At 42.7% G+C, this 16,649-nt stretch overlaps 1 protein-coding gene across 1 annotated transcript; it reads left to right on the top strand.

Annotated features, from left to right (window-relative positions):
* Positions 1-235: 235 nt before the first annotated feature.
* nectin4a (nectin cell adhesion molecule 4a) lies at positions 236-16,280 on the top strand. The gene is made up of 11 exons (XM_034106290.2): positions 236-502; positions 4,005-4,196; positions 4,599-4,766; positions 5,887-6,165; positions 7,783-7,900; positions 11,597-11,751; positions 11,844-12,003; positions 12,321-12,396; positions 12,694-12,756; positions 14,087-14,275; positions 14,412-16,280. The coding sequence occupies exons 1-11, from the start codon at positions 448-450 to the stop codon at positions 14,796-14,798; spliced, it is 1,842 nt and encodes a 613-aa protein (XP_033962181.1). The 5' UTR covers positions 236-447; the 3' UTR covers positions 14,799-16,280.
* The last annotated feature ends 369 nt before the right edge of the window (positions 16,281-16,649 follow it).

The following is a 16,649-nucleotide window of genomic DNA, read 5'->3' as shown; positions in this document are numbered from 1 at the left end:
CGGATCGGTGAGTTCTGATGCAAACGTGTGTGCGCGCGCGCGCGTGTGCGTGTGTGTGTGTCAGTGTCAGAGAGAGAGAGAGAGAGAGAGAGAGAGAGAGAGAGAGAGAGAGAGAGAGAGAGAGAGGGGTGTAGCTCAACAGGTGTATAGGTGTAACAGGTTAAGCTGCGCCTTCTTTTTTTCTAAAGAGCTATCATTATGGCATGGGCTTGACAAACCAACACGTTATCAAACTCAAAGGATTTTATTTGACTTTATAAGCAGTTTAAACGCTAACATTTCTCACCCAGGACGGGACTTTGGGAAGGATTAAGGATGGAGTCATGAGTCTGCCTCAGTGCTACATGCATGACTGTGTTTAGGATACCTTCTCCTGGACTGCAGATCTTTATTCCAACGCTGATATTGTCCCAGCTTGTGCACAGTTAACAGTATCTGCCAAGGAGAATGACATCTCTGCCGAACACACTGTCTCTGTGTCTCTGTGTCCTCCGGATCTGTGGTAAGAATCTGTGGCGTTTCAATGCCGTCTGTAAAAAGTGATATCATGCAGAAGTATAGTATTATTTTAAAACCTCATAGTCTGGTGTCAGATATGATATGCCATGGCGTGACCTTATTATAGGCTTTATCTCCTAAATGATTGTGTGACCTTTAGTGTTCTTGTGTATGAAAGATGACCTACAGTAGCCTATGTCATGTTTATTTACAAGTTAAGTTCTGTATGCTCTGGGCAGGGGAGCAGCTTGTAGACTTAGTGCCGTTAAAGAAAACACATGTCTGACATTTCTGGAAAAACAGGTTGCTGTTGATCACCCCCCCCCTCCTCCTGCCTGATTCACTGCATGGACCCTCCTTGTGTGTGGCTTAAGCCTAAATGTGTGTGTACATGCTGTGAATGCAGTAATTATCTGTCAGCCTGGAAAATACTTTCTACTGCATTGTTTACAGTCAATGTATTATGTACCAGTTGATCAGTCCGTTATTCTTCAAAAAGGTGCCACAATTAAAAAACTGTCAGACAATCATAGATACTAGTAATACAAATCAATCTAATAAAAAAAGCAGGTGTGTTATTCCAGTAATGCGGCACAGGCACATTTCACTGTATGGCTAAAAGCTCCAGGTGAAACACACGCACACACACACACACACACACACACACACACACACACACACACACACACACACACACACACACACACACACACACACATTTTCATGGAAAAACACACCTGTCTGCACAGTACACTAATCAGTTCTGCTGGTAAAAGCATGAATCACGTCCAACCTGCTGACATAAACAGATTCCTACACATTAGGTGCCCAGTGCGGATCAACAGAATTATGTGTGACCGGCAGTATACGGTTCAACATCACGTGTGTCATGTTCACACATTACATCAAAGTGTCAACAAAACTGCACTAAGACTAGGTTTGTGCTAACACAGGAAACAACTGTGCCGAAATGTTTTCATGTTCTCACCTTCAATTAACTGCTGTTACTTCACATTCTATTTATCACTGCGTTTTCAGCTCTTCTTTTTATATTTTGTAACAGGTCAAAATTAAATTTGACAGATGTTTTGCTTTATGATCAAATGACAGCAAAACTGAAGACAATCCCATCGACTTCAGCTAGAACTTCATGTTCAGCACTGATTAGCAAATGTTAGCATGCTAACACGCTAACACTTATTTAGCTCAAAACAGCTCCGTCTACTTCTTTTCATATGTTTTTTCAATTTGTGAGTGATAATAGCACGAGTTGAAAAGACAAAAAGCTTAAAGATTCAATCATTTTGCAGATTTTTTCAAAGTTGGTTAAATGTGCAATACATTGACATGTAAACTTTAACTTGCAACAATGCTACCAGCTATGCTAGCAACTGAACGGTGACTTTGAGATGTAGATCTTGGTATAACATTAGTGAAATTGAAAATGAAGTGAAACTGTTTGAAATCAGCAAACAGCGGGAATAGTGATCTGAGAAAAATGCTCTAAACATCTTGTTTTTACTGATTAGCTCATTGTAGTGATAAAAACACCCGCCATATTGAATTTCAGCTTAGAAACACATGGTCTGTGGTGTTGTGGATTTAAATATCACCTGCTGAAATATGCCAGCTGTTGTCCTTCATTCTGACATCAGGAAATGGCACCTTCTAAAAGAGATTGCCTCACCAACAACACAAGCCTGATGCCAAGAGCAAGAAGATAATAGCACATTGTGATGATGTCCGGCAGTGGCTCAGTCAGTAGAGGCTTGGACTGTTAGCCGTAGGGTCGTCGGTTCAAGTCCCCGACCAGACCTAAATATGTAGTTTGGACCTCCTGCCCGGCCTGGTGCCCTTGAGCAAGGCACCGGACTTCCCTCCTCACTCCCAAAGCAATATTTGCACCGGGGCCAATCACAACCTTGTTACGCCACTGCTCATGGAGTCCTGGTACTAGAATGGGTTAAAAGCATAGAACAAAATGTCACTGTGTGCTGTGTGCTCTGCATGTGTGACCAATTCTAGTGAATAACCTGTCCATTGTTTTATCTTAGCATAGGCAGATATTACACTTATTTGCATATGCAGAACTTTTCGGAATTCAATTTGAGTACCAAGAGAAACTTCCCTCTGAGAGATACAAGCCCAATCTTCCTTTTTACCCATACATCTTGTGCTTGGTCTACATAAAAACACGAGGAGAGAAAAGCAGAAAAACACAACGCATGCTGGCCTTTATGGTGTGGCACACACATTATGCAGCGTCTGTTTTTCATGTCTTGCATATTTCCTGAGGCCTTGAACGTCTCGCTCTGTCCAGACACTGAGGTAACCCTCTATTAGTTTGCATTGAAAGCTTATCAACTAGTTAGGCGACATATCTTCACTGGTGCTTCAACTGATAGACTCCTTGTCCTCGCTCTCCTTCCTCCACTCTGTCTTCACTCTGTGTGGACTCTGTGAACCCCCCCCCCCCCCTCCCCACCCCCGTGCTCCTCCTATATTGAAATGCAACCGTTGAGTCTGATTTTGTATTTTCATTTCACATGATCCATATTGCACACATTAAACCTTTTTGACCTAAGGCCAGAACACTATGAAACTGTACCTCGTGAAAACCCAGTGCCACTGAAACATTGAAACATAAAGAAACTAGATATGAAGCCACGGCCAGCAGCCATGTAACAGTCTGGAACGTAGCCATGTGTGCTGTCTTTATACTTAGGTACAATTTAAGTATAAATCACCACAGTGTAGAAATACTACACATTACACATTTACTTCATTTTTTTAAATAAATGTTATAATTGTCCCATTGCATCATTTATTTGTTGATTATATATTTTGTATTGCTAATCTGAATCTGAAACACTACCAAAGGTATCAGATGTAGTAGAGGACAATATTTACCTCTGCGATGGAGTAGAGTAGGAGTGTAAAGTAACTAAAAAAATGGAAACACTCAATCAAAATACAAGTATCTCAACAGTTGGTATATGTATTTCAAAAGTGAATAAGCTGCTGACTGTAGCTTCCTTTGCAGTGAGAAATATGAGAGAAATCAGAGAAAATCTACAACTATTAAGCTTGGAACAAAAGTCACTCTGCAAAGCCTAAATAGCAACAGACAAGAAGCATATGGCTTTAGTGTCAGCCAAGATAAAGAAGTATGGCTAGACCACATTCTTCGTGGGAAACGCACACTTCTGTAACATTAGCTTCTGCCGCGTAGGCTATATACCAACTCTCTTTTGAAATGGAAAATAAGCAGAATAACTGTTGTGTATAACAGCAACTAGGACTTTTTCCTGACCTTCTCCTTGAACTATTGCAATTATAAACAACTACAGGTTCAGGTTGGAGGTCAAAGGTCAGGGATCTGTTAGAGCAGGTATTTAACACCCATACTGACACGAGCCACTTGCACAAGCATCATGTCATTCACCCTTATGTTTCTTGAACACTCAGATGTTAATACTCACCCCCCACTCCTCCTTTACATACAGTGATTCAGGGAGACTTTGTGGATCCTCCTACAGAAGAACCCATCCTCTCTTTGTCAGAGAAGGAGACCGTCCTTCCCTGCCGCTACCAACTGTTGCCTGGCGACACCGTGGTGCAGGTCACATGGTACAAGGAGAAGCCAGATGCCACCAAGGACCAGATCGTCACTGCACACCGCACTAATGGACAGACAGGTGGGCGCCTAGATCGTGCTAAAAAAGATTTAAGATTGAACTTCCCCTTTCCTCACAGTGAGAAACTCTCCTATCATGGTTTTCCAACTCATAAGTGGAACAGAGCTTTAAGCCAGGTGTTCACCACAATCTGATAATTGAGAAACTGACTGTGATGTCACAGATTCTGCTCTTTGCACCGTTTATTTTTGAATCTTGCACCCATTGTGAGTGTGAGACATGCTGGATGAGACTGTGAGCTAAACGCCCAGAATGTTAATGTAATTTCTTGCAAGAGCGCGTGCATCATGTGTATGCAACTGAAAGTGACAAAAGAAAGCCTGGGGTCTGTTTTCTACTTGCTGGGCTTCATTATTTGTGTCACATGGTCAGTGAACACTTTCTGTCTCTCTCCCTCTGCAGCGTTTGGAGCGTGGTCTCAACGCGTGCGCTTTCAAAGCAGTGAACCCACCGTGGACTCGTCTCTGGTCATCATGAGCACCGAGGTCTCAGATGAGGGGAAATACCTGTGCCGCATCATCACCTATCCCTCCGGAAACTTTGACACAGAGATGTCACTCACCGTGTGGAGTGAGTCCCTTCAAATGGTCAAATACACAAAATAAATGAGCTAAGAAGTCTCACTCTGCTGGAAAACACATATTGCAAAATACATTACATGACAATTACATGACTAACTGTTTTGTTGTTTTATTTTCTATATTGCACAACTAAATTCGCAAAGAGATATTGAGCTTTCCTACATGACTAATAAGGAAGTCAATATGACACAATAAACATACTCACTTATTATCTTATTTCAGTGAGTTGAAATACACAAGTAACAACCCTTATAAGGTAATACACTCCAGGTAAGGAAGCCAAATGTGATGGATATGGGAGTTACTTTTATGTTTGTGGGAAAATAAGCAACACAAACTGTTAAAGTTAGGACACCCAAGGACACCGTAGAATTAAAAAAAAAATAATAAAAAAATAAAATAAATAAAATAAAAGCTAATAGGCAACAGAACATGATAAAAAAACACAAACAGGAAATCATGGAGGAGACAGTCAAGTGGACACAAATGGGACATATAATGGGGGCACTACAGTGAGTAAGCAGATTTGAACAGGTGGGTTTTTAATTGGGATTTGAATAAGGTGATTGTGTCTGACTGTCGGATGTGCGGGGGGAGGGAGTTCCAGAGTCTGGGAGCAGTGCAGCTAAAAGCCTGAGCACCCATGGTGACGAGGCGTGGGGTGGGGACGGTCAGCAGACCAGCAGAGGAGGAGCGGAGGGAGCGAGAGGGGGTGTACTCCTGAAGAAGGTCAGCCAGATAAGGGGGGGTGGGCAGGTTATGTAGGGCTTTGTAAGTGAGCAGTAGGTTTTTGAAGTTGATACGGGATTGAACAGGGAGCCAGTGGAGTTGGATGAGGATGGGGGTGATGTGTTCGGAGGCCTTGGTGCCGGTTATGATCTGGGCTGCGGAGTTCTGTATGATTTGTAGTTTATTGATGAGCTTGGTGGGTATGCCTGAGAGGATGGCGTGACAGTAGTCGATGCGGGACGTGACAAATGCATTGACCAGGACTTCAGTGTTTAGATCTCTCTCTAAGTCTATGTGTGCATTCCACTCTAACTATTCAGTGTGCTGACTTATCATTATCTTCCATCTGATCAAACATTGTAACAATCCCCCCCCCCCAGCCATTCCCATCTCCTCCCTGGACCCCGTGATCCTGGTGGAGGGCCAGTCCTACCGGCAGGCCGCTTCCTGTCGCTCTGTGGCCCGCCCGCCCCCCCGCCTCTCCTGGGAAACCGACCTGAATGGCCAGTCCACCAATCGCTCCTCCGATAACGGGGCCGTCACCTCGCACTACTCCCTGCACCCCCTCAGGAGCATGAATGGCAAGAAGCTGGACTGTATAGTGTGGCATCCGACTCTAAAGGGCACCCGCAGGATCAGAAACCAGCTGGTGGTGCACTGTGAGTATTCATCAGCACTATACAGAGGCAGTGTTACATTAAAGGTCACCTATTATGCAAAATCCACTTGTTCATGTCTCTTCTACATCAGCATGTGTCTCCTCTGTGGAAAGAGACACAGAAAGTGTCAGGAAAGAAGATTCTCTCTCTTTTTCTCCTGATCCATTTATATATAAAAACCTGTCTGAATATGAGCTGATCAAATTTTGGCCATTTTATGATGTCATGACGATTTGTTGGCTTGTGTAACCATTAGCCAATCACCAAGGTAACCCCCCCCCCCCACCTTATCACCTGAATCTCCTCCTACTCCTAGACTAGAGCACCGTTGAGTTCTTTGTAACCAAATCTCTCTCAGAGGGGCGTGGGGAGGGGCTCCTTATTTCCATCTAAAGTAACAGACAGAGAATCAGCACTTTGGAAACAGGGCTGAAACAGAGGGGATTCTGGGTAATGCTGCAATGATCTGTTTGGTGTTTGGAGCCAAACACTTCAGAGACATGTTTTGTATACTTATATTTAAATGAAAAAACAGTATAATAGGGGACCTTTAAAAACACACACATGGTGAAAAACATGTAAAGAACATCTACAAAAAAGGAGAATGTAGTTCCTCTTTCCTTCTTGTACCCTACGACATGATCATTCTGTGGTTGGTAACAGGATATGACTGAACTTTGGCTTTTACGTTTTATTTTTAACTTCCTGTGAAATGTTGCATTCATTGGAAGTAGTCTTTCGTCATTGCATCAGCTTGAAGCTTGACCATTCAAATGTTGTTAATCCCTTCTAAAAACACTCTTCATAAACACGCTATTATTTGAATCCCTATGAGCAGAGGTGGGAAGTAGTGGAGTACAAATACTTCGTTACTGTACTTAAGTATATTATTCTGATATCAGTACTTTACTCCACTACTTATTTTTCTGACGACTTTCTACTTTTACATTTTTTACAGAAATACCTGTACTTTCTACTTCTTACATTTTCAAAACAGGCTCGTTACTTACATTTTTATCTTTTTAAACATTACCATAATAATTGTTGTGTTGTTACCAAGGAAGAGGTATACGATTCACCCTACTATCTACAAAGTAGCCTAGGGTTTTTTCCCCCTGTCCCACTTCTTCTTTGCTTGTGTTCTAAATGGTGGTTGTTCAGTGTTGAAACATTCATTAGCTAACAATGACATTTTTACAATTTGAATTAGAAGATCTTTAATGCTCTATTAATATAAAGCGAGGTCCAGTTACCAGTTACTCTATAAAACAGTTGGTAGTTATGGGTACTTTTTACTTGAGTACATTTCGAAGCCAGTAAAGTACTTCTTTACTTTTACTTGAGTAAAGAAGTTTGGTCAGTATTTTTAAACACGAGTATCTGTACTTCTACTTGACTAAAGGATGTGTTTACTTTTGCCATCTCTGCCTATGAGTATATTTTGTAATATCTTTATCTGCTTTTCATTGAATCTCTGTTGGTGTATTTCTGTCCTCCTCCTCCTCCTCCTCCTCCTCCTCCTCCTCCTCCTCCTCCTCCTCCTCCTCCTCCTCCTCCTCCTCCTCCTCCTCCTCCTCCTCCTCCTCCTCCTCCTCCTCCTCCTCCTCTTCCTCTCAGTCCCTCCGGATGCAGAGGTGTCTGGCTTCGCTGGAGACTGGTCGTTGGGTTTGGAGAATGCTGCCCTGAGGTGTGTGAGCGGAGGAAACCCCAAACCACACAGCTTCACCTGGCTCAGGTACAGAAGGCCTGCCTCCCTCTGGCTGTCTGGAAGTCGTGTGACTAACTGTCTGATGTGTCTGGTCACTGTTACTTTTCCCATAACTCATACCAATTATTTCACTATCATTTTCCCAGTGGGTTGTACAAATGTTCCCAGGTCATCCTCAGGCAAATGTGAAAGTAAAAAAGCCTCCATGTGACCAGGATGTTTTTATGATCTCGCCTGCTCTTCTTAGCTCTCTCACAGAGCAAGTCATGTAAAGCAACATTGACATACACTGTAAATATAGGCTCAGGGAAACAAATTCAACTTTTAAAAAATACAATGTAGTCCTGTTTCTTCACCATCCGTTCCACATGGCCGAATCAGAGTCCCAGCGTTGTCACTTCCTGTGTCCATGCGTGGTTTTAAACTCAGACGAGGGTTTGACTGAGATTCCTCACTTCTTCTCATTGAGTCACCTGGTGTCATCTTTAAGCCGTTTCATGAAGTGAATCAATATATTCTCAGGGTGTGGCATAGAGTTTGGCTCAAAAGTGTGAGCCACAAAATGACTGGAAGTCTCTCATGGAAGTATGAGAAGTGACAGTTTTGCCCCTGGGAGAAATTCCTTACCAACAGATGAGCATATGTACATCTTCAATTTAAAGAATATGATGTAAACAAGTTTGGTGTGGTTTGAAGTGATTTTGTGCCATGTGATGTTTAACTTACCTTTCATTGTTAGTCACAGGAACACACCTCAAAGATTTTTTTTTTTGAGTAAGGCTTACTAGACTCACACCCGATTGAGCATGTACACACACATAGACAGGGCCATGTCAGCACTCTGAATCTCTAGTTACAAGGAAACCTCTCTTCCACACGCATTTCACACACACACACACACACACACGCACGCACGCACGCACGCACGCACACACACACACACACACACACACACACACACACACACACACACACACACACACACACACACACACACACACACACACACACACACACACACACACACACACACACACGCACGCACGCACACACGCACGCACGCACACACACACACAGATGACTGCAGCACTGGGCAAACCTGTTGGCTTTGTCAATAAAAGGCGGCAGGTGAAGTAATAGCTGCTGTCACAGTGTCCTGTTGCGGCTTGTGCCGAGAGCAGACAGATGAGATGGTTTCACACGAAGGAGGGAGGAAGGGGGGGATGAAAGGAAAGGGGAAAGGGATGATCGGCCCCAACAAGAGAGGTGAAATGGGGCAGCAGGTAGCGTAGGGGTGAGAGGAGGAGGAAGAAGAAGACGACGACGGATGTGTGGATTTGATCAAGATGTAATCAGATGTTATGGACAAACACAGAGTTCATGTTTCCTGCTTGTAGTGAGGGTGAGTGTAATGTGAACAGGTTTGTTTCACTGCATGTGTTCCTATAGTTGGAATACATCCAGTATTTCTGAGGCAATGTTCACATGTTGTTAAAGTTCACGGCAATAGGCAGACAACAAGGTCAAGTCTGTTCAAACGGATTAAATGAAATGCGCTCAAAACAACAACACCGAGGCAACACCCTGGAGTCGCTCATCAACACATTGCCCTGAGTCACACTGCCAGGAAATACCTTTGTATTTCCCAACAATTAAAAGTCCACAGGGTCGGCTATCGGGGATCTATTGGTAGAAATGGGATAGTAGATATGCTTTTTTATTAGAGTATATTAACCCAATGCCTTCTGTTTTGGTTCCCTTATGAGCCCTTTCCAGTGGCGAGCCGTGACTTTTATACCTAGGCCCTCTGATTCCCCCCCACCCTTCCCTCGAAAAAAGAAGAATTATTACGTCACAGCGTATACTTCAGCGAAATATCAAAACAGAGACCCGGGGTACAAAACGCATCAATGACAGCGACCCTCTACCACACAGAACAACACCATTTATATAAACACCTATCATGACAGGGCGCCCACAGCCAAGTAACAATTACAAATGAATGAAGTCGGCACGGCGGCCCGCATTGAAAATGACTTTGATGATCAAATCACTGAAACACAAAGTCCATCCTCCCGTCCTTTTGGATGAAGCACCTGATGGCGGGTCATGCAGCTGATCCTTTGCCACTCCAGTTTATCATTGTAACTCAATCTTGAAAATGACTCGGTTAATAATTTCCCAACGATGTCATCACTATCACTGACATGTGCCATCATGAACGAACTTATGCTAATCATACATCTATCCATCATAAATCTATCGATTAGATTTATGATTCGAAAATAATAAAAGTAGGGTAGACATGTGGATATTATCCGGCTGAACAAAACGTGCATTTATCAAACAGGGTCGTTTTCCACAGACCTTATTTAGAGCTATTTTCCAAAACCCTATGGAGAAATCCCACTGCTTTCTGTCGAGGGAATCCGAGCGCAGGTTACTTCCGGGTTTTAGGACGCGTCACTGTACCACTTGCATAGACCTCACAGCGGGCGGAACTTGTCATAAAGTCTGCGAAAATAAAGCCCGCCCATTTAGAGGGAAGATATGATTGGTCAATTGTACTGTCATTTGACATTACTCTCTCATTGAGTTACTATGGCGGGCCCTCTGTGAAATAGCCGCGTTCACACCGGAGTACTTTTCCCACAATAGTTCACCAGAACTACGATATAGTTGCGTTCACACCAAAAAGCCCCAGGAACTAAATTAACTCATGAGAACCTTTTTACCCCCTTTTCAGTCCCTGCTTAGAGAGCAGGTAGTTTCGTGGGAGAAAAGGTTCCTCTGTCTGATTGGCAAACCACGCCCCGTAAAATTCCCCAAAAAGTTTTGCGAAGCCGCCATTTTATTATCCTCGTATTGCATTATTAGCATTAGCCCAGAAACGCAGAGAGACTAATTTATGGCAACACAAAATAAAACATGGGAGAAGAGGAGGTGTCGGCGTTCAGGCGATTTACTCGGAAGGCTTGGGGACTGGCTTCAGTAGAAGCTGCTGCTGGGACTCCCGGCAGCAGCTTCTACTGAAGCCAGTCCCCAACTCCGGGGATTTTGTGCGGCAGTATACGCCGTGAAGTTGTTTGCGGCCTGCCAGTAAACCCAAAGCAGAAGAAGAAGAAGTGACGTCAGCGGCTTCATTTGCCTAATCCTCCCTGAATCCACCCCCAGGGATTTATTCCGGTGTGAACGCGATCTGTATTTAGTTCATGAGAACTAAAGAGTTCTGATGAACTAAAGTGGGAAAAGTACTGCGGTGTGAACACGCCTATTGCGTGCCTATTGGTTTTAACAGGATCCGTGGATCCATTATTTCCTGGTTCTTCTCTTAAGAAGAGGGACCAATGAAAACGTTGCCATGTTGCCGTTGTTCAGCATCGAACATTATTGTTCTATTAATATAAAGGGAGGCCAGTTACTCTATAAAACAGTTGGTAGTTACTTTTTACTTAAGTACATTTCGAAGCCAACACTTTACTTTTACTTGAGTAAAGAAGTTTAGTCAGTAGCCTACTACTACTTCTACCAGAGTATTTTTAAACACCAGTAGGCCTATCTGTACTTCTACTTGAGTAAAGGATGTGTGTAATTTTGCCATCTCTGAAGAGATGTTGCAATTCTTAAAAAGGGAACTCAGGTCATCACATGACCAAGATAATAAAGTAAGGGCTCCATATGTTGATATAAATGCACTATAACTCTGTTTTGTCTTCTTTACAGAGTTGGGGGAGAGTTACCGGAGGGAGTTATCACCCACCCTAATGGAACACTAGTTTTTGGGCGACCCCTTAGCCCGTCAGATCAAGGCACCTACCAGTGTGTGGCGAAGAACGACGTGGGAGTGGGGAAGGCGGAGGTGGAGATTATTGTGGGAGGTACATGACAACAAAGTAATTACATCACTTACAATGAGAATACATGTACGCATCCATCTAATCCCACCCCCCCCCCCCGACCTCCTTTGCAGACTCCCCCCAGGAGCGGAGCTTGTTTGAGAAAATGCCAATGATCTTCATCGGGGGCGCGGCGGGGGGGCTGCTGATCCTGATGCTTATCGTCATCATCTGTGTCACTTGTCATCACAAACGGAAGAACAGGAAGCTGGAGAGGGAGCTGACTCAGAAGAAGTATGTTGGGATTTTATAATTAAGATGAGATACAGTACAATGAGATGATACATGAATGATATCCTCAGGGAAGATTACGTCAATAAGAATAACTAAGAGTGGAGTTACTCAGGGCTACTGACCATATTAGCACTGATAGTTAGAATTAGATAAGCAAAATGTGTCAAATTAAGTAAAACATGAGTGTGCTGGATGTGGAAAATAACAGCAAAGATGTTATCATATGCTGTCAAATCTGAAAATGCTCAAAAATATGGATGATCCACAGTCTATTTCTTCAATCATTTAAATATCTTCTTTTTCCCTTTTTCTTGCAGGGAGGAAATAAACACTCTGGCGAGGGGTGCTTCTATCAGGAGGATGAACTCTGTCAGCACAGATGCCAGAGGAGCGGTACTATTCCTGAATTATTCTTTATACACTGAGCACTGGAACATCATGTTGGGTGTTATCCTTTGTGTGCACGACCTGATTCAGGATTGCTGGTCCCATATGTATCACATAATCATTTATGCAGGGATTCTCGTTCAGAATTGATACTGAGATGAATTATAATGCAGTCAGTCAAATGATAATATCTCGTCTGTCGCTCATCTTGCCCTACCTACAAGTGAGGGATGTTTGGAAAAGGTTTTATGTTAGTTGCATAGACTTTTCACCCATCTAATCCAGCTCTCTGTTTCCTTTCAGACGGAGGAAAACATCCCTCTGAGGGTGGAGGCGACCCTAAGGACCAGCCTGTCTTCCATCGGGGTCAGTCTACATTTCACATTTCAAATCTGAATGTAGTGCATCTCGGATAATAATAATAACAACAATAACCCTTTAAATACCTTTCTGCTACTTTAATGCTCCTCTTTCTTGGGACCTTTTGTTTAATGGGTGGCTTTTTAAATGTCTACACTGAGGTACTACACTGAGGTACTATACTGAAGTACACTACAGTGAGGTATTACACTGAGGTACTACACTGAGGTACTACACTGAGGTACACTACAGTGAGGTATTACACTGAGGTACTACACTGAGGTACTACACTGAGGTACACTACACTGAGGTACTACACTGAGGTACACTACAGTGAGGTACTACACTGAGGTACTACACTGAGGTACTACACTGAGGTACACTACAGTGAGGTACTACACTGAGGTACTACACTGAGGTACACTACACTGAGGTACTACACTGAGGTACACTACAGTGAGGTACTACACTGAGGTACTACACTGAGGTACACTACAGTGAGGTACTACACTGAGGTACACTACAGTGAGGTACTACACTGAGGTACACTACAGTGAGGTACTACACTGAGGTACTACACTGAGGTACACTACAGTGAGGTACTACACTGAGGTACTACACTGAGGTACACTACAGTGAGGTACTACACTGAGGTACTACACTGAGGTACACTACACTGAGGTACTACACTGAGGTACTACACTGAGGTACACTACAGTGAGGTACTACACTGAGGTACACTACAGTGAGGTACTACACTGAGGTACACTACAGTGAGGTACTACACTGAGGTACTACACTGAGGTACACTACAGTGAGGTACTACACTGAGGTACACTACAGTGAGGCAAGCAAAGAAGCACATCTCCAAAAATGTCAAACCTACCCTTTAATGTCGTCTATGTGTCATGTGATTCTGCTGACCTGTTCTGCACAAAGTTATTCCAGTTAATCCTTTAGTTTTATATAGCATCTGTAATTAAAAGCCTTATACGCCCACGTGTTAAAGGTCCCATTACATGCTTCTCCGGTTATTACCCGTCCCCTTGTGTGCTATGTAGCTTTTTACTTTTAAAAACATTTATTTTTTATTCAAACCAAAGTGAATTAATACATTTTTTTTTCTAGCTCAGACATTATTTGGAAATTAATTGGAAATTAGAGAAAGCAAACTAACATATTATTGCTTTAATTAATTATAAATGAAAAAATAAATCTCAGAATGACTATTTCAAATCAATCTTTATAACAAAATTGTCTACAGTTTAAACAGAGGGTGCAGAATATGAATGGGTGAATGAGTGAAACTGATCACCGTGTGTTTCCGTGCCGACAGGAGCAGGCCCACTGCCGTGACAGCCGCTCGACTATCTCTATTGGACGGAGTGGAATGGGAGCGTACGACTATCTGGGCAGACCAGTCCTAAACAACAACTCTCGGAGGGGAAGAGAAAGGACTCTGGATAGAGACGAGGAGAACCGACTCAGAGTGGAGTCATACGTGAGAAACAGCAGTATTTCTTTAGTAAGTGTGTCTTTGTGTATGCGTATTTCTGGGCAAGTCAAAACACGATTTAACCAAATTGTGGAATGCATCTGAGCAAGCTTATTAGCCTCTGCATACTTACCTAATGCTGATGAAGTTTGTCTGTTTGTTTCAGCAGGAAACTCGATTCCACCCTCCTCTCACGCATTCAGCCTTCCCAATCCTTCAGTCCACTGAGATTGTGAGACAGCTGAACGGCAGCGCCATCATCCCACCAGACGGGGGTTCACGGACAGGAAGTGTCTCCAAAAACCACCAGCACCCTCCTCCGAACTACAACTACCCTCAGGTAATAGATGATGAGGATGAAGTGGACGAAGGTTTGGGAGGTCCTGCCAGTCAGGAGCACCCCGATGACCAAGACAGCGAGACAAACAGCTCCCAGGTGTCCGAGGCCCACAGTGCTCTCTATCAGCAGACTAACGGCACAATCAGACCTAAACCCAGGCCCACTGGGATCAGTCCCCATGCCTCCCTGATCCACAAGGCCCAGATAGTTTAGCAGGCAGCTGGGAATGAACATGTGGAACTACAAGACTCGTCAGCTCTGGTCTTGGAACAGATTCAAAGGCACAATCCTGAGAAACAACATCTTGACTACAATGCTGCTTCTTCTATTGTGCATGGTGCAATACAATAAACTCTTAAGAGGAATTCTTTGCAGCATCTACTGGACATATCGGATTGCTGCCTGATGTTTGGTGATCAGCAAGTGTGTTCCTGGAACTATTGGCACAAACAAAGACTATGTCGCAATATTTACAGTAAAGCTTCAACAGCGTTTAATCGCAGACACTATTTTGTGTTCCCATTTCGCAATACAGTATCTGGTGCTCTATGACGGACAGGTGATTGCAGTTGACATACCTTTGAGGGGGATGTTAAAATAACTCAAGGACATGCAGTAGAACAAATAAATAAGGAAATGCAAGAGAAGTAGAGGAGGCCGTGGGGAAGTTGGTAAATCAGAAGATTGCAACACTTCTGTATGCCATAGTGGTGCTCTGTGTGTCACTAACCGTGCCTGGGTTAAGTCTCCTTACACAACACGGTTTGGGAGCTGATCCACACCATGGGGTTGTTCCTTCTTTGCCACGCCTGCACCATGCATACCTCCTAATTGTCTTGGATGTCATTAAGTCAAAACATGACTTATTCATGTGGTGATTTGGTGACCTGTAAATCTGTACAAAAATGCAAATAAATTCTGATACGATTTTTTTAAATACGTTTTAAATTTAGATCATCTGTACAGTAAATAAGCAAACACAAATAGCAGATCAATACCCAGTACAACCTGCTCCCGATCCAAGTTGAGAGCTGGAACAGCTGCTATGTTTTTGTAAAAACCATTTTTTATTCTTCAACCGAATGTGCTTTAGATGAGCAATAGTAGATACATTTTGTAAATATTGGACTCTGTTACAACCCTGACATGGGAAGAAATGTGCCAAAGGGAAAGTATAGAAAAATCTATTTGCTTAATTGGCAAATATGAAGTATTATTTGTTTCTTCACGTATATGTATTACATTGTTATGTTTAGTTTATTTTACCGTAAGAATTTGAGACCGTTTGTTGCAAAAACAATGTGCCATATATTATTTGCTCACACCTGATATAGGTTAAAGCAAATGAATGGTGTTATGTGTGAATGTAGGCTGTATTTGTAGTGAACATTGCCCCCTGATGTGTACTGCTGGGAAGTGCAGGGAGCTGAATGAGCCTACTGCTAAACTACAGAACTATGAAAAGACTCTGCATTGCACTGTGATTATGAGAAATGATCTTCCTAGTCACTTGCCTGGACATTTGTTTATTTTAAGGGCTATGTTTGGGTATCAGATTGTATTGAGGGGTTGAAATAAATGTGCATTTTTTGTATGATGTTGATGGTAAAAGATTGTTTGGATCATATACATGTGCATTTACACTGATATTTATTCCAGTTTTGGGGGAAATTAGATTTAGTTTGGGATTGAACTGCAAAGGACTAAATGAGCAGTATTCACAGGTTTCCAACTCATGATGCACAGTATCTATTCCCTCATTGTCATGTGATGCTTGGTGTGATGTTTGTGCTGCTAATTAAAAAGAGCAACATGGCATATAACATCAACTAAAAAAATAATTGAAACTAGATTTTGAACATAACATGGCTCCTATAATGCATATTTTTAATTTTGCCAATCCATTACCAAAACAGATTGAGCAATTAAAAAAAATGAAAATACAGTTAACACACTCATCCAGGTTTTGCTTTAGTTGCATCACAATACAATTATGTAAAATAGGGAAGAATGGGAACAGTCACAAGACTTTTTGCATTTATCGCAGTTAATCAGAGACTATTC

This window comes from Pseudochaenichthys georgianus, chromosome 18 (assembly GCF_902827115.2).
Source record: "Pseudochaenichthys georgianus chromosome 18, fPseGeo1.2, whole genome shotgun sequence".
In the NCBI taxonomy this organism is placed as follows: Eukaryota; Metazoa; Chordata; class Actinopteri; order Perciformes; family Channichthyidae; genus Pseudochaenichthys; species Pseudochaenichthys georgianus.
The sequence above is the reverse complement of the archived record's forward strand: the minus strand, read 5'-3'. Positions and strand labels throughout refer to the sequence as shown.

Bases quoted from the DNA above. Each gene is read 5' to 3' on its own strand.
- nectin4a (XM_034106290.2), top strand. From the start codon at position 448: ATGACATCTCTGCCGAACACACTGTCTCTGTGTCTCTGTGTCCTCCGG. The intron at 4,767-5,886 runs GTGAGTCCCTTC...CCCCCCCCCCAG, and splicing joins GATGTCACTCACCGTGTGGA to CCATTCCCATCTCCTCCCTG. The intron at 6,166-7,782 runs GTGAGTATTCAT...TCTTCCTCTCAG, and splicing joins AAACCAGCTGGTGGTGCACT to TCCCTCCGGATGCAGAGGTG.